At 34.3% G+C, this 19,214-nt stretch overlaps 2 protein-coding genes across 4 annotated transcripts; both read right to left on the bottom strand.

Annotated features, from left to right (window-relative positions):
- Positions 1-993: 993 nt before the first annotated feature.
- On the bottom strand, positions 994-9,188 carry LOC116132613 (ribonucleases P/MRP protein subunit POP1-like). Of its 3 annotated transcripts, none has more exons than XM_031418277.1 (11): positions 8,638-9,188; positions 8,325-8,421; positions 8,069-8,176; positions 7,787-7,993; positions 7,393-7,511; positions 7,138-7,307; positions 6,778-7,003; positions 2,747-2,855; positions 2,078-2,667; positions 1,535-1,702; positions 994-1,425 (listed from the first exon to the last, which is right to left on the bottom strand). In XM_031418277.1, exons 1-11 carry the CDS (start codon positions 9,078-9,080, stop codon positions 1,227-1,229), a joined length of 2,436 nt encoding a protein of 811 aa, XP_031274137.1. In that variant the 5' UTR covers positions 9,081-9,188; the 3' UTR covers positions 994-1,226. The 3 variants fall into 3 exon arrangements, with proteins under 3 accessions (XP_031274137.1, XP_031274138.1, XP_031274136.1); XM_031418278.1 differs by having other exon boundaries at positions 8,321-8,421; positions 8,638-8,774; XM_031418276.1 differs by lacking the exons at positions 6,778-7,003; positions 7,138-7,307; positions 7,393-7,511; ... (2 more) ...; positions 8,325-8,421; positions 8,638-9,188 and adding exons at positions 3,615-3,840; positions 3,975-4,144; positions 4,230-4,348; ... (2 more) ...; positions 5,162-5,258; positions 5,475-6,027.
- Positions 9,189-10,915: 1,727 nt separating this feature from the next.
- LOC116132586 lies at positions 10,916-15,154 on the bottom strand. The gene is made up of 8 exons (XM_031418247.1): positions 14,872-15,154; positions 14,655-14,722; positions 14,084-14,150; positions 13,815-13,969; positions 13,642-13,712; positions 12,119-12,187; positions 11,786-11,886; positions 10,916-11,318 (listed from the first exon to the last, which is right to left on the bottom strand). Exons 1-8 carry the CDS (start codon positions 15,127-15,129, stop codon positions 11,025-11,027), a joined length of 1,083 nt encoding a protein of 360 aa, XP_031274107.1. The 5' UTR covers positions 15,130-15,154; the 3' UTR covers positions 10,916-11,024.
- Positions 15,155-19,214: the final 4,060 nt, after the last annotated feature.

Raw genomic sequence — 19,214 nt, forward strand, 5'->3', positions numbered from 1 at the left:
GGAGGTAATCTTCATTTATTTTGCAAGATTTTGACGTTTAGTTTGCAAGTAATAAAATATTACGGTAATCTTTTATTGTAAATAGTGTTTACTATTGGTATTGTAGAGGATAACCTTATTACCTTGCTAGTGGGTATTATTAAAACATTACTGGGGTAATCTGATTTTTTTACCCATTTTGCCCTTAATTAAAAATCATTTCGGACACAATTGCCCTCAAATATCTACCAAATAACAATTACCTACCCCTAACATTTGAGAAATTAACTAAAACACCCCAACCACAAAAAAGTTTAAAAGTTAACAAAATACCCCCAACTACCCAAAACCACTGCCGACCTTGACTCACCACCGTCAGCCGTCGGCATCCATCGCCGTAATGGTGCACGGTTGGTGTGATCTGTCTGTTTTTCGGCCATGGATTTGTGATCTATGACCATTTTTGGCTTTACCCGTGCACGACTGACCATATACAGCCAGTTGTACACCATTCCATTGACTACCGATGGCAGCCGACAGTGGCTTGGGGTGAGTGGAGGTGATTTTGCTACAAATTAAAGTTTTATATGACTAAGATGTTTTAACAAAATTTCAAATGTAGGAGGTTAAAAAAAAAAAAAAAAAAAAACTATTATATTAATATTTAAAAATGAGGGTAATTTAATAATCTACATAATATACCCATTCATATATTCTCTCAACCAAACACATTTTTTAAACATTCCCAATAATCTTTAAGATGATCTTTCTTTTCGTTAATATAATATTTCTCTATAATAAAACATGATCTAAATATCCCCAAAAATAATTTATAATACTCTTGTTTTGCTTATGAGAATGTTGAGAATTTGGAGAAGAACCAAATAATGTGAACTAATAATGTTTGATGACGGGGAAAATGTTGCCATCTACAGATAACTGTTTGATATCAGCCGAAGCGTATCTTCCACAAAATTTTTTATCATTAAATGAATTTTGGTACATCATGTCTTGTCCAACTTCACACTGATGCATAAATTTATGCCTCGGCCTAGCACCACTATTACAAGCCGCCTCGTAAAATATCAAGGTATAATCTTACTATCTAAAATTTCTCTGCACAGCGGCATGTGGATGGGAACTATAAAACTACTTCCTCAAGCAGTAGAAGACATAAATCAGAAAACAATTCTCAACTCGTCACTGTTTGTATTCCATTCTATCCAAATATACAAGTGGGCAGCATTTCACATGAAATTCACATCATCTTCCTGTTGTTCCAGGACAATGGTCGCAAGGGCTAGTCGGTACGCTGAAGATCTTAGATTCCTAACAAGTACATATATCTCTTTCCTCCTCCGTTTCACTGGCATCTCATTCCATTGCTCCTCCCTAAGACGAGCTAGTAAAACTGCCTCACAGAAAGCCGTTGCCACTGGCTTCTTGCTGCATGTATGTTAAATCCTTATTTGATGATGTTATGGGCAAAGAAAGTACTGAATAGGATTGAGCAAAAACACAAGTTTGGAGTACTTGTAAAGCGATGTACACTAACCTCCCTCGAACAAATCCAGTTGTCACAAAGCCAATTGGCCACCGATGTGATTCTCTACTAGCAGGGTCCTCTCGTATTTGGAGTTCCCACTCGCCAGAAGATAGTTCTTTGAAATATGATCTCACCGAAGACTCAGGCATTTGAAGTCCAATTTCATTACTTCCAAAACTGCAAAATGTGCAAAGAGTTGCATAATTCTGAAGGATGGAATAAAACTAGAGCAACAAGTTCTTTAAATAAATGCAAAGAAAATATATATTATTCTTGGATATAAATTCCAGAAAGAAAATTTCAAATGACAAGTCTGAAGTTAAATCATGCTTCAAGCATGTTGCAGTGAACAAATTTCCCGAAGTAGTTGCCTACAAACATCAAACTAGCGAACTTGTATGGGAATTTCCTAGATGTAAAAATACCTAAAATAACTCTTCGCACCTATTCATGAAATCCACAAATAACATTTAATAAAATTTCAAAGAATCAAGTTTAGAGGCTTTCAAGTAGGAACAATTTATCTGAAGGAAAGTTGTGAAAAATAAGTACCTTGAAGTCCACAACGAAATATCAGTCAAAGAAGGGGCACATACAACTGCTCCCTCTTCGAAAACACCCTCCTTGTAAGCATGGAGAAGAACTCTAAGGAAACATAATTTATGTTCGTAATTAATTTCAGTAATGCCATTTTGGTCCTGGCCAAGCTTGCTTTCATTTTTCATTAACTTCATAAAACTTGTCGTCTGATTTGAAAGTTGAGGAAACAGAAGCAAATGATCACCATGGATTTGATTCATAAAATAAGTCAGTGCACTGGATGTCCTTGCTACAATTCTATCAAATGAATTATCTTGACTGACAAATGAGGTCATATCAATTCTAGAGCATGTTGTCTCTGGCCAAGAATTGTCATCAACAATGTTATTGCCACTTGAAAATTTAGCATCTTGCTCTCCAATTGCTGCTTTGTTAAAAGAATTGCAAACAATATTCCATGGGGGTGGAATGGGAACTTTAAAAGGTCTAACAGTAGCAGGACGAAATTCTGCTTTTTGGTCAGATGCAGCAGCTTCAGTTGCCATAAAGGATGCATATGCATTACAATCAGGAAAATCCAAGGGAAAGTATGGAAGTCCAGTCTGCAAAAGAAGAAACATTAACATGCAATGTTTGACAACCAATTTCTCAAAACTGCAGCACCAAGGTGCACATACTTACATCGCAGGCAATCCAGTGTTTCTCCCTTAGACCTATTGCATGAGCTCCCTTGGAGACAATAGAAATCCAGAAGACTCTGACCCAACTTAAGGGAAGTATAACAGACCATCTGCAATGCAAATTAACACAAAAAAATAAGTTTTCTTTCAACTTTTCCCACCATTAATTGTCATGTATTATTAGAGAATCAGAGATCATCTACACATTCTTGTCACAAACAAAAAACTGTTGGCCCCATAGTAATGAAGAGCCTAGGCTCAAACTTCAGCTGCCGAGTATGATTTTAATTTAAGGAAAAAGCTATATGTAAAAACTCTTTTACAAAGAGAGTTTGTACAAACTTATGTGGCATGCCACGTCAGTGCCACATGGCATGGGACCCATATTATTTAATATTATGTCAGTGTTAGGTGGGCCCATATGCCATGTGGCGTTGATGTGACATGCCATGTCAGTTTGTACAAACTCTCTTTGTAAGAGAGTTTGTACACTTGTTCTTAATTTAAACCAAGCAAAAAGGCAGTCAAGTTACATTTTATAGAGAAAGTGTATGCAGCAAAATCTTCATAAATGACAATGATGAATTAGAATTAATAGTAACTTGAAAATGACTATAACAATTATCAAATACAACCATACTTGATCCAGAAGGTCCAAAAATAAAATAAATAAATAAGAGAACAGGTTTGTCATTCAATTACACATATGCCAGACTCGCACTCAGAGGATGCCAATAAGTAATAAATAACCGAAGGAAAACATAAAAGGCACAGATAAAGTAAAATAATGAAACTTTCTTTTATACTCCCAATATGAGTTACAAAGCAAGGGATGCCAAACAGAAAAATAAACCAGGAAAAACAATTACCTCATAGGTGAGCCTTTTTGGTTTTTATTTTTCAGAAGCATAATAGGGCAAGTTCTAGAACACTGTGCCTTGTTTGAAGGCTTCCATGTCCCTGATTTTGGGTCATCAAGGTGAAGAAAAGCCATATGCCGGTGATGTTTTTCCATGCAAAGAACATTTTCTTCCATAGGGAGACTCATCCTACTGGTAGCGTCCCAAATGCTTTCATAGTTGAAAAAGCTTTTCCCTTCAAATTTTAAGCAAGAGTCATAGATCAAATCTTCACTGATATTTGAAATTTCTGGCAAAATAAAATGCTATTTAGCTCCATTTTCTGTTACATTGTTGAGTATAACAGTAGAACCAAAGACACTAACATACCTGAAATACTTTCATCTGGCAATGGACGAGGATCGTCAACAATAAGAGACAAAATTGCACAAGAAGAAATATGTTCGTCATTTTCAATTAGAGAAAACTCTTTATCTTGAGAATCATCATCAGCCTTGGAACTTGAGCATTTCTTCAATTGCCAAGATTTTTTTGAAATACTGCAAGACCAGTTGACACAATATGGTTATTCTTAATATTTTATCTTGGCTCAACGTGATCCAATTCTACTCAATGGTACCTTACCCAGAAACAGGATGCAATGTCTTTTGAAGAAGTTGAAATGTTTTTGATCCAATTACTTCCAGTTTTCCAAGTTGACCCTCAAGTGAAAAACAATTTATCAACGCACCAGTCTCGTTCATCTAAAAGATAAAACATTATAAGCTTTGATTGTATTCCAACAAGATTACACACACATACACACACACACACACACACAACAGCAACTTTCATGTCCTAAATTTCTCTACTAAATGAAAATTTATGACAAGTGGAAACTCAAAATTTTATTTGACAAAGGCTTCTCCAAGTAACCTCAGATTAGAGGCTGGGAGATCAAGCCAGATAAGGTAGAATTAATAAAGTTTCAGTAAAATTTCATATGTATGTTCTTATGAGAGACGGGCGTATACTTTACCTGCTTCTGAGAAGCTAATTTTAGGGCATCATATCCCTCAACAAAAGCCGAAGCATGTATCCACAACCAAAGCTGGCGAAGGCATGAAGAACACTCAACAGCATTATCACAATTAGCATTACCTTCTCCATCCCGTTCATGAGAAGGTTTCCACATATAGGTCACAGGAGCAATAGACTGAGAAAAAGGTGCTCCAACATGATGTAGCTGGAAACAGAAATAATTTAATAAGATGCTTGGTATATTCAAAGTTATTAGTCATTGTGCAATAGGTTGACCTACCATAGCGCTTCCATAGATAACACCAGACAAAATAGAATGGGAAATATCTTCGGATTCAGATGACAAGGAAGGCACTAGTACCGTCTGTAGTATTGACATTAATGAATCCTGGAAACAGAAAAACCAACTCAGACTAAAAATCTATAGGACTCCGGAGTCAAGCTCACCAACCAGTAAAAGAAGCCATAATTTTCCAAGTTCACAAAGGGCATGATGATCAAAAGTTTACTAGTTACGGAGAAAGGGAAATGCCTGCCTCTGGACCCTCCAATTGTACAGCGATGTAATGGCTTGCATCATGTACAACAACTCCTTCTTTGCACCACTTCAACAAAGCCCTAGAACCCCTTCCTCTGCACGGTACAAGTACCCATTACAAAGTATTCAATAAATAGAAGATGGAAAATAATATGTCTTATCAAGTCCCAGAAAACATCTGTCAGCAGCATCAAATGAGTCATCTAATTCAAAATTCACATACAAGTTGAATCTTATTTTTGCCAATGACATGTTTTAGTTAAAATCCACAAAAAAAGATTAACATATATATCAATTAGGGAAAATTATACCTGCCCTGCAAACCTAGGGGAAGGTAATAACCCCACAACTTTTTCATGGTAAACCGCTTAGCATGCCATACATGAGTTCTCAGCCTCTTCGTCCCGTCACCAGAAGTAGAGAAACCACTTTCGGGATTCTTTTTAAGCTCTACTCTCCTACGAATGCGACGCGAAACTTTCTTGTGATCTTTTCCTAAATCAGAGCCATTGCTTTTATCCACTACTCCTAATTTCCACCTCTTCCTAGACCTCTTCTTTGCGACTTGATTGTCATGGGCAGTAGTTCTTCTTCTCTTGTTTCGACGAGAACGAAAATTATTATTCAGTCTATTGGACACAATGGAGTGAAGACTATCCAACTCAGGAGCTCGAGCCTCCGCGAATTTCTGTAAATTGATTTTTCTAGGTGGGATTGACGACGCTTGAGACCGCTTGCCTCCATCGGAAGTCATTCCAAAACCTGAACAATTATTAACTAATCGTAACAAATTATTCTATCAATTTAAATAATTTTTTAGGGTAAAGACTTCTTAGTAGACGCTTGAATCTATTTATTTAATTTTTTTTATTTTTTTTAAGAATACTACTATATAGTATATACAGCGGCAAGTACAAAATCTCCTCAATAACAGCTTGCCGGGTATGGTACAGTAAACTGTGAGGGTTTAAGCAACTAGGGTTTTTGACGGCAAAAAGAATAAAAGCTAGAAAGAAGACATTTTTTTCGAAAATATACCATTTTAAAACTATGGCTCAGCTTTCCCACCTTCTATGTAAATATAAGCTGATGTGGCATGCCACGTCAGTGCCACATGGCATGGGACCCATATTATTTAATATTATGTCAGTGTTAGGTGGGCCCATATGCCATGTGGCGTTGATGTGACATGCCATGTCAGTTTGTACAAACTCTCTTTGTAAGAGAGTTTGTACACTTGTTCTTAATTTAAACCAAGCAAAAAGGCAGTCAAGTTACATTTTATAGAGAAAGTGTATGCAGCAAAATCTTCATAAATGACAATGATGAATTAGAATTAATAGTAACTTGAAAATGACTATAACAATTATCAAATACAACCATACTTGATCCAGAAGGTCCAAAAATAAAATAAATAAATAAGAGAACAGGTTTGTCATTCAATTACACATATGCCAGACTCGCACTCAGAGGATGCCAATAAGTAATAAATAACCGAAGGAAAACATAAAAGGCACAGATAAAGTAAAATAATGAAACTTTCTTTTATACTCCCAATATGAGTTACAAAGCAAGGGATGCCAAACAGAAAAATAAACCAGGAAAAACAATTACCTCATAGGTGAGCCTTTTTGGTTTTTATTTTTCAGAAGCATAATAGGGCAAGTTCTAGAACACTGTGCCTTGTTTGAAGGCTTCCATGTCCCTGATTTTGGGTCATCAAGGTGAAGAAAAGCCATATGCCGGTGATGTTTTTCCATGCAAAGAACATTTTCTTCCATAGGGAGACTCATCCTACTGGTAGCGTCCCAAATGCTTTCATAGTTGAAAAAGCTTTTCCCTTCAAATTTTAAGCAAGAGTCATAGATCAAATCTTCACTGATATTTGAAATTTCTGGCAAAATAAAATGCTATTTAGCTCCATTTTCTGTTACATTGTTGAGTATAACAGTAGAACCAAAGACACTAACATACCTGAAATACTTTCATCTGGCAATGGACGAGGATCGTCAACAATAAGAGACAAAATTGCACAAGAAGAAATATGTTCGTCATTTTCAATTAGAGAAAACTCTTTATCTTGAGAATCATCATCAGCCTTGGAACTTGAGCATTTCTTCAATTGCCAAGATTTTTTTGAAATACTGCAAGACCAGTTGACACAATATGGTTATTCTTAATATTTTATCTTGGCTCAACGTGATCCAATTCTACTCAATGGTACCTTACCCAGAAACAGGATGCAATGTCTTTTGAAGAAGTTGAAATGTTTTTGATCCAATTACTTCCAGTTTTCCAAGTTGACCCTCAAGTGAAAAACAATTTATCAACGCACCAGTCTCGTTCATCTAAAAGATAAAACATTATAAGCTTTGATTGTATTCCAACAAGATTACACACACATACACACACACACACACACACAACAGCAACTTTCATGTCCTAAATTTCTCTACTAAATGAAAATTTATGACAAGTGGAAACTCAAAATTTTATTTGACAAAGGCTTCTCCAAGTAACCTCAGATTAGAGGCTGGGAGATCAAGCCAGATAAGGTAGAATTAATAAAGTTTCAGTAAAATTTCATATGTATGTTCTTATGAGAGACGGGCGTATACTTTACCTGCTTCTGAGAAGCTAATTTTAGGGCATCATATCCCTCAACAAAAGCCGAAGCATGTATCCACAACCAAAGCTGGCGAAGGCATGAAGAACACTCAACAGCATTATCACAATTAGCATTACCTTCTCCATCCCGTTCATGAGAAGGTTTCCACATATAGGTCACAGGAGCAATAGACTGAGAAAAAGGTGCTCCAACATGATGTAGCTGGAAACAGAAATAATTTAATAAGATGCTTGGTATATTCAAAGTTATTAGTCATTGTGCAATAGGTTGACCTACCATAGCGCTTCCATAGATAACACCAGACAAAATAGAATGGGAAATATCTTCGGATTCAGATGACAAGGAAGGCACTAGTACCGTCTGTAGTATTGACATTAATGAATCCTGGAAACAGAAAAACCAACTCAGACTAAAAATCTATAGGACTCCGGAGTCAAGCTCACCAACCAGTAAAAGAAGCCATAATTTTCCAAGTTCACAAAGGGCATGATGATCAAAAGTTTACTAGTTACGGAGAAAGGGAAATGCCTGCCTCTGGACCCTCCAATTGTACAGCGATGTAATGGCTTGCATCATGTACAACAACTCCTTCTTTGCACCACTTCAACAAAGCCCTAGAACCCCTTCCTCTGCACGGTACAAGTACCCATTACAAAGTATTCAATAAATAGAAGATGGAAAATAATATGTCTTATCAAGTCCCAGAAAACATCTGTCAGCAGCATCAAATGAGTCATCTAATTCAAAATTCACATACAAGTTGAATCTTATTTTTGCCAATGACATGTTTTAGTTAAAATCCACAAAAAAAGATTAACATATATATCAATTAGGGAAAATTATACCTGCCCTGCAAACCTAGGGGAAGGTAATAACCCCACAACTTTTTCATGGTAAACCGCTTAGCATGCCATACATGAGTTCTCAGCCTCTTCGTCCCGTCACCAGAAGTAGAGAAACCACTTTCGGGATTCTTTTTAAGCTCTACTCTCCTACGAATGCGACGCGAAACTTTCTTGTGATCTTTTCCTAAATCAGAGCCATTGCTTTTATCCACTACTCCTAATTTCCACCTCTTCCTAGACCTCTTCTTTGCGACTTGATTGTCATGGGCAGTAGTTCTTCTTCTCTTGTTTCGACGAGAACGAAAATTATTATTCAGTCTATTGGACACAATGGAGTGAAGACTATCCAACTCAGGAGCTCGAGCCTCCGCGAATTTCTGTAAATTGATTTTTCTAGGTGGGATTGACGACGCTTGAGACCGCTTGCCTCCATCGGAAGTCATTCCAAAACCTGAACAATTATTAACTAATCGTAACAAATTATTCTATCAATTTAAATAATTTTTTAGGGTAAAGACTTCTTAGTAGACGCTTGAATCTATTTATTTAATTTTTTTTATTTTTTTTAAGAATACTACTATATAGTATATACAGCGGCAAGTACAAAATCTCCTCAATAACAGCTTGCCGGGTATGGCACAGTCAACTGTGAGGGTTTAAGCAACTAGGGTTTTTGACGGCAAAAAGAATAAAAGCTAGAAAGAAGACATTTTTTTCGAAAATATACCATTTTAAAACTATGGCTCAGCTTTCCCACCTTCTATGTAAATATAGATATCATGACAAAAATAACCTCGCTTTGAGAAAACTAGCTAGCAGATGCGAGAAGCTTCTTCCCTGGGCTAAAAAGGGAATATTTATTTATATAATAAAATAAAAAATAGCGCACCTTTTTCGTAAGAATTTAAATTTTATTGGTGGTAGACGCGAACAAGCAAATATAACTGAAACGGAAACGGAACATTTTTTTTTTGGTTTTACAAAATTATATCAAAGATTACATAAATTAAGCTGGTTTGATGCACGTAAAATGTTCTTATAGCCATCTTAAGGTCCGTTTGGGAGTTTTATGGAAGAGACTACGAGAATAAACTATAATAACAGTTTTAAGGTAAGTTATCAGTTTTGAGGGATTTTTAGTAACGATTTTTAAAATACTCAATTGTATTTGAAAGTTTATTTTTTAATGGTTTTGGCAGTTTTTTAAAATAATAAATATATATATATATATATATATATCTATTAAAATACCTCAACTTTAATTAGTACTTAGGAGTTTTGTTTTTTCAATTATAAGGTAAGGGTTATTTATTTGTTTTCTACTTATTAATCTTTTATAATTTCAAATATGATAAAATTTTCTTATCCTTCATTGTCATTCTTTGCAGCATCTGGAATGATTAAAAAATTGTTGCTTCACTTCTCCAAGAAAACATCTATAAATGAGATTTTATTAATTTTTTTTTTTATGATTGCTTAAAATTATTTTATAATTAATATGATTGGAGATACGCATAATATAGTTAATTTTTTTTTAATATATAATTGGGATAATTTTGTAATAGATAAGGTATTTGTAGAATAAAATTTTAAAATTAACCAAAACACCCCGATTTAGAACCTAAAAAATACACTATACTGGTTCTGGGGGTTTTTGAGCCAATCAAAACTAGTGTATAAAAAATCTGATAAGTAATGGTTTTAGAACACCTCAAAATCATTTTAATTAAAACTCTCTCAAAATCAGTGAAAAAAAAGGTCCAAGTAGACTTTAAAGTCCTTACAAGTAAAAGATACTTTACAACACGGAAAATAATACAGTCACCGATGATAGTGCACCGAATGATGTGACAAAATTTTAATCGTTAATTAATTTTAACTTAATATTAATCAATAATTAGAATTTTATCACGTCATTCAGTGCATAAATTCGGTAATTATAGCATTACTCTTTACAACACTATAAGCCTTGATGTCCATGAGAGGGATCTATTTTTTTAGGTCTCATGTCATAGAACTGTGGTTGCGCTATTAAGCATATGAAAAACGGTATAATTTATGTGAATTACTTGATGCCTATTTTCCTCTGTTTCATGATCTGGGCTAATTTCTATAAATCCGATGCCAGTCATAATTTCAGACGATACAAAGTCATCCTTGGATGAAACATTTCATCAGTCAGCGACGATGCAAGGCCAGTCACTGCTTGTGAAACTCATCCTTATTTCAGATCGCACCAACTTTAAACTAGTGATAGAACCCACTAAAAAGGTGATAATAAAGTAACAATTGAACTTTATTAAAAAATGAAACGAAGTGGAATTGAAGTACAATCCTGTAAAGTACACATCCAAGTAATAGTACAATTCAAAATCTATACCACTGCTTTAAAGGTTTTCCATAGGTGTAAAGTGGTGACTCGGGGGTCTAAACACACGATAACCCACAAAAACAGAAACACATAATGCGACTACTGAGAGTAGAAGAGCAAAGATACTGGCAGTATCTCCGGAGCTGCCTGTGCCTGACTTTCTTAGCATAGAGCTGCCCGAAGAAATATCCAAGGGTACCCAATCACAATTAATAGAATAGTGTCCAGATCCATGCCATGGGTTCCCATCAACTGGATACCAGAATGCAACAGACATCTTGCTCAACCCGCCAATTGTAAGCTGAGCATCCTGCCAACAGTTACGAAGCAACTCATTTACACCCAATCATTAAAAGGTAATTCCTTATATAGAAACTTACAAAAAATACAACAGCATTATCACATAATATAACTTCATGACTTACTTATCTGCCACTATAAACACTGTTTCAATCACAGGACAAGACTCATCACAAATAAAGCTATAAGCCCCTTACAGACAGAAAAAGTTTCATATTCAAGTTGCACACAGTTTTTAATCACATGATTGGTAAAAAGGTAAGAGGTAAAAACTATAACTTGTGAACAATCAAACTGTGCTTGTAGTGTTGCTAGTTATAATTTAAGGCAAGATCTTCTCTATTATCAGAAAAGCAACAGATTTTACCAGATATCTATAGCCTACTTTTCAAAGATTCAGTGAGTACACAACTTAGGGTTAAAGTTCTTTTGATTTAATCTTAGGTAGAATCTGAACGAAACAGATAAGTATCTAACCTGTTGTAGACGATCCATGGTTCTCAAAGGCCTAGAAAATTCAAAATAATATGTGCCCTTTTGACCACCCGATGCATATGGGCTGTCTTCCTCCACGAAACCTGTGGGAGAGAAATATCAACTATTCATGTTGAAAGAGAAGATGAAAACATATATAAAAGTTCTAAGTTACAAAAAGAAAATGACAAAACACGTGCCATAATCTAGTTGTAGCAAACAAATGATGATTGGCTTAGACAACCAATGGTTGGCTTTCATTTATTATAAAAATATCAATATACATGGAAAGGAAAACTTAAATGTCCAACCTTAAAACGAAAGTTAGTTAACCACCTGAGTGAACATTGAAGCTACTGTGCCACCACGCTCCTTTCCAATCATTCTGAGCACTAGAATCATTTCCTGGCAATGGAGAAAGCCAATCCTTAATACATCAATCGTACAAAACATTTAAACTCCATAAAAAAAGGCAGTTAAAGAAGAAAACTATGCCAAATTACATACAAAAATATTCACATAGAAGAGCCTTCTTGTTGAAGTGAAGCAGCAAAAAAGTTGCAGAAACTATTTCTAGTCAACTAAGATCAGCTCATGATTTTCATATCACACCGAATTTAGACAACTAGCCGCAAGGATAAAGTTTAACAAGATGTCATCATTAAGACAAATAATTTCCACCAACCCGTAGGAAATGAAATAAGTTCATGCTCAAATTAAATTGCTTCATACCAGAGTTAATATAATATAATATACTCCATTTATACAGTATCCAAAGGACCTCATAAAATTTGAAAAGAAAAAAAAAAAAAAAATCCTAAAAATGCTACTTTCCCTTCCTTACTCCAACACAGAAGAAACCCTAAAACATTACATCCAATGGCAAATTCATAACTGTTCTCTTTCCCCACTTTTTGTGTGGTTCTAGATGTCATTCAAGTTGCAATGCCTACGTAACCGCAACCACTGTTAAATCCGACAATAATGCATAGCTTCAACTATTACTCATACCTTCAAAAAGAGTCCAGCAGTGCTTATGTATTAATATTTATTCATAAAGAAGTGAGAAATTTATATCTATGCGAAAGGCTAAAGGTAAAGTAAAGCAAGGATTAAACAACCTTATAGTCTTCTATCCTAAATCAGGTTTTTCTAATCTCTTAATATTTGACAACTTGAAGAACGAGCATGAAGAAGACACTCATAACGATTTAGATAAGATTTAGAATAAGATGGTGAGATTTGGAGACAAAAACAAAAATGAAATTGATTAAATATGAGCATTTGTGAGGTGTAACGGATGAAACAAATAAGAGTATTTGGGGTTTGATTTAATTGAAGGAGCTTAAAAGAAAAGAGAGTAGCAAAAAGGAAAAATGCTGAGGCAATGACAGAAAGGTAATTGCCAAAAAGTAAATGGAAGAAAACAGGGCCAAACTATGAACTATTCCTGCCGGTGCAGCGACATATACCAGGAATTTAATTAAACGATAGTTGAACATTGTCATATAATTTAAAATAAATGTGGTGGTCGTGAAGAGTTTCCACACCATCAAAGAAATGATTCACATTTCAATATTCAAAAAGTTCTTAAAGTGGATGCCAATGTTTGTGGAACATGAATTGCACTATCTGACCCAAGAAAGAAGAAAAAGAAAAGGGACCATCTCACAAAATCTAGGATTTGACTTTGAAGGATTCAACTCCACCTTGATGTCTCTGTAAAAATCGCAGTCACTTTCTTTAGCGCCTTCTCCCACTTTGCTTTCCTTTCTTAAGATAATCCTATCTTCTTTTTATCATGTAACACGTTTCATTTGCAATCAACAGAATACTAAAATAATTTAATCCTGAAGTACCTGAAGGGCCAATTCCATCAAGATATCTACAGTGTGGGTTCCAACCATAAACATCGACCAAATGACCAAACCTGTTCACAGAACAAGGATCATAAGATGAGTAGATTATAAATAACCACGAATATATTCTTAATTGTCATGAAGATCAAAATCATTGGGTTGTGGTTCTTCACTTGTCATTTCCATTTCCATCTCTGTTATCTATTGGATTGCCACCATAAAGTCGTCCCGGTATAGCATTTCCAATTGAGAAGTGCATAATGTCAACCTCGTGCCCTTTGCAAGTCTTGTTGGTGCAAGAGTCGGAATGCTCTTTACACCCACCCATCTAACAAAACACAATTTCACAATATTAATTTCATTAAGGTGTAAGTTAATAAAGTGAAAAATAAATTGTGATGGAAGAAGACACTGTCACAGAATAATCAAAAGGATCACTTACATTATGATAGGTAGCATCTTCGCCTACTTGAAACATAAGAGCAACGGAAGGGCACTTTGTGTTTTCGCTGCATTAGGGAAAAAAAACTCAATTCAATAAAAGCCTTATATGATGAGAAGAAAAGCATTGCCGATTTATCAAACTAAACCCAATCTGTAGAACTTTCACAAAAGCATGTAATGACAATTCAAAAAGCCAACAAAGAGAAGGATACGGATTCAATGTCATCATGGCAATCAAATGTTTATAAAGATGGCAGACATAAAGTTGATCTCCCTCCAACCAATCTGTATGCAGTATGATGTCATGAAAAGTACCCCGCTCAAAGACAAAACACGGATACATATACAAAATCAGATTTGTCACTGTTAGTAATAAGGGAAGTAGATCAAAATAATAACAAAAATATCGGAATTTAGTTGCGATTCAATTCAGAAAGCAGCAACTACCAGCTAAAAACAAAAAATTGGGAGAGATCAAGTGAATCTAATACGTCAAAATACAAAATAAAATGGTTCGTTCTTGAACATAATCCAGTAGCTTTACTTTCCTTTTCAAATCAAACACTTACCCTTTAGAATACACATACTCCCCATCAACTTGCAACAAAAAGAAGACATCACGACCGTCGTGCAAAGCCTGCAATAAAGCCCATCGAAATTAAATGGTTAAATCCGTTCAAAATTGATTGAACATGCGTTAGCATATCATGAAACTAGGAAAGGGAACATTAAACAAACACTTCTACTACATGAATGTGTTATGGTTTGGATAGAACAAAAGTATACCTTAACGGTCATTTTTCCACCTTTGTACTCGTGGTCATCGTCAGGGTCAAGAGCCGGTAGAAGAGAGAATTCGAAGCCATCAATGTCTTTCCAATCATCGGCGTGACCATCAAGCGTGACAAGTCCTGGCTTGAACTCGGCCTGGACTCGGATCTCAGAGTCAGAATCGCAACTCCACTCACCTGATTCTTCGTGCGAGTTAACCCATCCGATGAACACCGAGCTTAATACTAAAAGTACTAGCGAGACTCGAAGCATAGTAAAGCACGAAATTTCCAAGCTTGTTTTCTTTCAGTTGCGTTGTTTGTTCTCTTATTTAGTCTGCATTTCTTAGCCGACTCAGAATAAATTCGAACTTGACTTTTATTTATGTAGTACAATGGTTTCTGTCTTTGTGATGTTGTAATTAGCAGAAGATAGTACAATAACTACTATTCTTCTGCACGAAACATTCAAATATTTAGTCTAAATAATACAAATGGTGGACCCAACGTATAACGGGTCTTGGACCCGACAACAGCTTATCGATGTGAATGCTTATTTTATCAATAATGATATGTTTACTCACGAATTTATTAACCATCTATAATCTTCGTAAATATAAATATTGTATAAGTGCTATATATATAATACGAATACCATATATAATTTTAATAAAGATTAATTTATAATATAAAATATAATATGAGTACCATATATATAATACGAGTACTATATATAATTTTAACAAAGATAAAAAAAATGGTTAGTAAGTTGTGAGTAAGTATATATCACTCATCTAATAAACGAAGATGTGTCACGTGATCTTATTATCGGATAAAAAAATATGTTTCTACTGAATAGATGTGTTTGTTTGAAACCAGATCTATTTTTCCAATACTAAAATTAAAATATAATTTTTATGTATTGAAATAATTGAATTATCATTTCGCGCGCTTAAACATCTAAGACTGAATATCCTCTTTTTATTATCGTATTTATTAGGGGTGTTAAAACTAGTTAACTAATTTTGTAAACTGAATCGATTTTTCGGTTCAAGAATTTTAAACCAAAACCAAACCAGTTTAATTTATATTTATACATTTTTATAATAAACAGATATTTTTATTTTATTTTTAATTTATAATTTTTATAATTAATCGATTAGTAAAATTAGTTTTGGTTAATCGGTTTCCATATTCTTTCATATCGATAATCAAACCGAAAAATCGGTTCGTTTCAATTTTTGCATTTTTTTTTTTTAACGCCCCTATATTTACTAAATTTCTTTAAGCAGAAATGAATCTAAGACTAATACGTATATGCAGCTGTTTAACTTTCATATTGCTGCCTTTATTCGACCAATCACAGGTTGTATAATATAAGTACACCTTGCATATCCAATAACTTCATATCCAGTTACCAAGAGATGTTATTAGTTGTTGGCTGCATTAATTAATTAGGATGTGATTAGCAAGAGATTTATTGAAGCATGGATTAATTAAAACATCCCACCTCAGAAAAATCAAATCCATCAACATCCAAAGTGAAATAATAAAGAATATCCAAAGTTACCATCTCTGTATGTTATAAGTTAAATTAAAGTAATGTACTATTTGTTAAAACTTTACATATGACTTTATTTATTTTTTTAGATTTATCACGTAATTATATTTGATGATACATAATCTTTATCGATTTATTAAGGATAAAATAAATATGGTGAATGTTATTTTTGCGCTTTGATTTAATTATCCGATACTAAATCGTATCTCAAAATTAATTAAGGTTTCCTTTAGAAAAACCTCTACTGCATTGCTCTTTTTTTTTTTCTTTAGAAAACCACTTAAAAGATGTTTTTTTTTCTTTTGATAAGTTAAGATATGATATTTTAGATAAAACTTTCTTCTATTTTTACCATCTCAATTTTCATGTTTTCGCTCTTGCAATTTTAGTACCAAGGTGACTTTAGCACAAAATCCACGTGACTCTAGAAGACTAGAGTAACTAGAATTTTTATTTTTTTACAAATTATTCTCTCAATTAGCGTTAAAAAATAAATATCAAAATTTCTTTAAACTAACAAATAAATAACCTAATTATATTTTATTAACAAAATTAAAAAACAAAATATATTGTTTTTAAAAATAAATAATGAATGTATATAAGAATTTTTTTAATTTTCTAAAAATAAAAATGAAAAAAAATAGATTTTTTTTACTCTAGAGTTGATTAAACTCTACTGACTTGAGTAATAAAATGGTTTTTCTTAACTGCTGGAGTGAATAAGGTAAAAATGGAAAGAAATTATATGAAAAGTCTTAATTACCAAGTCAATTAAAAATAAATCAAATTTCAATTTGACTTTTTTTTTAAAGTTTTTAAGTAATTATGTTTTTTTTTTTCCTCAGACAATACAACTCTTTTTAAATTTGTTCCCCCTTTTTTTTTTTTTTTAATGAGGTCCTAAATCGTATTGATTATTATATTTTCATATTGCATTATTACAATACTTTTTTTCCTGATATAATATCAATATTAATTGGATCTTGTTGTGCGTGATTTTTTCACCAAGCTCGGGATATCGCAAGGATATAGCTCGACTCGGTATCAGTTCGATTTCACCGGTTATCTGACCCAGCATAAGCTCGTCGACATTCAGTTCGACCCAGCACAAGTTAGTCGACATTCAGTTCGACCTAGCACAAGTTAGTCGCAAACAACCCAAATGATCACTCAATCAATTCCCAAATAACTTCAGATCCCAGATATTGTAGAGAATACTAGATCAACAGCAATCTCTACGCAATCATAGCGCCCAATCACGAGAATATCGGAATTGTATTTCGAATCAATTGTAATCCATTTATTTTCGCTCTTTCATTTTTACAAATCTTATATATAAACCCCCTACAACAAAAGGGGTTACAAAATTTTCATTATAACTCTAATTGTAAGCTCTTACAACAAATACAAACACAATGAACGTAGACTCAAAAGTTTATCTCGTCGAACCACTTTAAAAATCTCTTTGTTATTTACATTATTGCATTCATTTTTTTTCATCGTTGATTACCCGTAATCACGCCCATATCGGTTATGATCCTGCCAAGGTCGATCAGATCACTCTAGTTGGTGCAGATTTCTATATCAACATTTTGGCGCTAGAAGGAGGGCGCCCTCCATCAACATCTCAAGTATTCCGACGAACAGTCACAACACCCAACCCAATCTAGGCGTACAATGGTGCACACCATATCAAAGACTATAACGCCCCACTTGAGGTACGTAGCTAACGTTTCTTCCTTTGCTCTTATTTGAGTTGGTTTATTAGTATTATTGTTTGGTTGGCCTTTGATTGAGTGTTATGTTGAACTTTTGCCTTGAATTGGTTAAAATAAAGGAAGTTTTGTGTTCCAGGCTTCGCCGGGGCGAAGAAGAATCTTCGCTGCGACGAAGAAGTGTTGTAGCCACGGGAAAGCTGCTGGACAGTTTTGCTGTGGCGACAGAGGATTCCTCGCCGCGGCGACGTGCCAACCAAAATGTTTGTTAAGTTTTAGATATTTTCTTCCCTAAGGGCAATTTGACCAATCTACCCCTAATTAGCAGGAAAAGTGGGGAGTAAAATGTAAGGAATTTTCATGGAGAATATGTTGTTATGGGGGTGTGTTTGTAATGAATCAAAGGATATAGATAGAATTCCCAAAGAAGAGTAAGGGCAAAATGGGAATGCTTGTGTATAAATTTCATTAAAAGGAATTAAGTCATTGCAAACCCTTCATTCTTCTTCTCCATCGCCACTCTCCTCTCTTGCTTCCTCTCAATTTCTCTTTCTTTTGATCAAGGAGTTTTAAAGGGCTTTTGGAGTGATTTGGGGTAGAAAATCAACCTAAGGCATCCTAAGGTAAGGATTCTTGCTTTGGTTGTGAAGCTTTGTGAGTTTTTGTATATATTGAATATTGAGGGTTTTTGTTCTTTTGTTTAAGAGTAGAGAAAAAGTCAAGCAAACCAAGTGAAAGGAAGAGTTAGTGAAATCTCTCCATAACAAGGTAAGTAAACCCCAACCCAAGTTGAGATTTGGGAATTTTCTTGATTAGGGTTTTGATAGCACTTATGTATGTATGTTATATACATGTTATATGCCATGTTATTGAGGCTTAAATAGAGATTTCTAGTGCTTTGTGATTGTTTATACATTGCAAATATAAGAAGTGAGATGTGGGTTGGAAAGGTAGTTTGAGATGGAATTGAAGGATATTGAGGAATCCTTTTTGGAAGTGTCTTTCTTTGGCAGGATTTATGGCTATGTGAGGGGGTTTCTCCCCATTTTGGATGGTTAGAGAAAGACTTAGAATTATTGCTAT

The sequence above is a fragment of the Pistacia vera genome, unplaced genomic scaffold (assembly GCF_008641045.1).
Source record: "Pistacia vera cultivar Batoury unplaced genomic scaffold, PisVer_v2 Contig256, whole genome shotgun sequence".
In the NCBI taxonomy this organism is placed as follows: domain Eukaryota; kingdom Viridiplantae; phylum Streptophyta; class Magnoliopsida; order Sapindales; family Anacardiaceae; genus Pistacia; species Pistacia vera.

Excerpts from the sequence above, each read along its gene's own strand:
- LOC116132613 (XM_031418277.1), bottom strand. The coding sequence starts at position 9,080 with ATGACTTCCGATGGAGGCAAGCGGTCTCAAGCGTCGTCAATCCCACCT. Across the intron at positions 7,308-7,392 it reads ACATTGCATCCTGTTTCTGG|TATTTCAAAAAAATCTTGGC; the intron begins GTAAGGTACCAT and ends CTGGTCTTGCAG. Across the intron at positions 7,004-7,137 it reads GCCAGATGAAAGTATTTCAG|GGAAAAGCTTTTTCAACTAT; the intron begins GTATGTTAGTGT and ends TAAAATTTGAAG.
- LOC116132586 (XM_031418247.1), bottom strand. The coding sequence starts at position 15,129 with ATGCTTCGAGTCTCGCTAGTACTTTTAGTATTAAGCTCGGTGTTCATC. Across the intron at positions 13,713-13,814 it reads GATGGAAATGGAAATGACAA|GTTTGGTCATTTGGTCGATG; the intron begins GTGAAGAACCAC and ends TTCTGTGAACAG. Across the intron at positions 11,887-12,118 it reads TAGCTTCAATGTTCACTCAG|GTTTCGTGGAGGAAGACAGC; the intron begins GTGGTTAACTAA and ends TCTCTCCCACAG.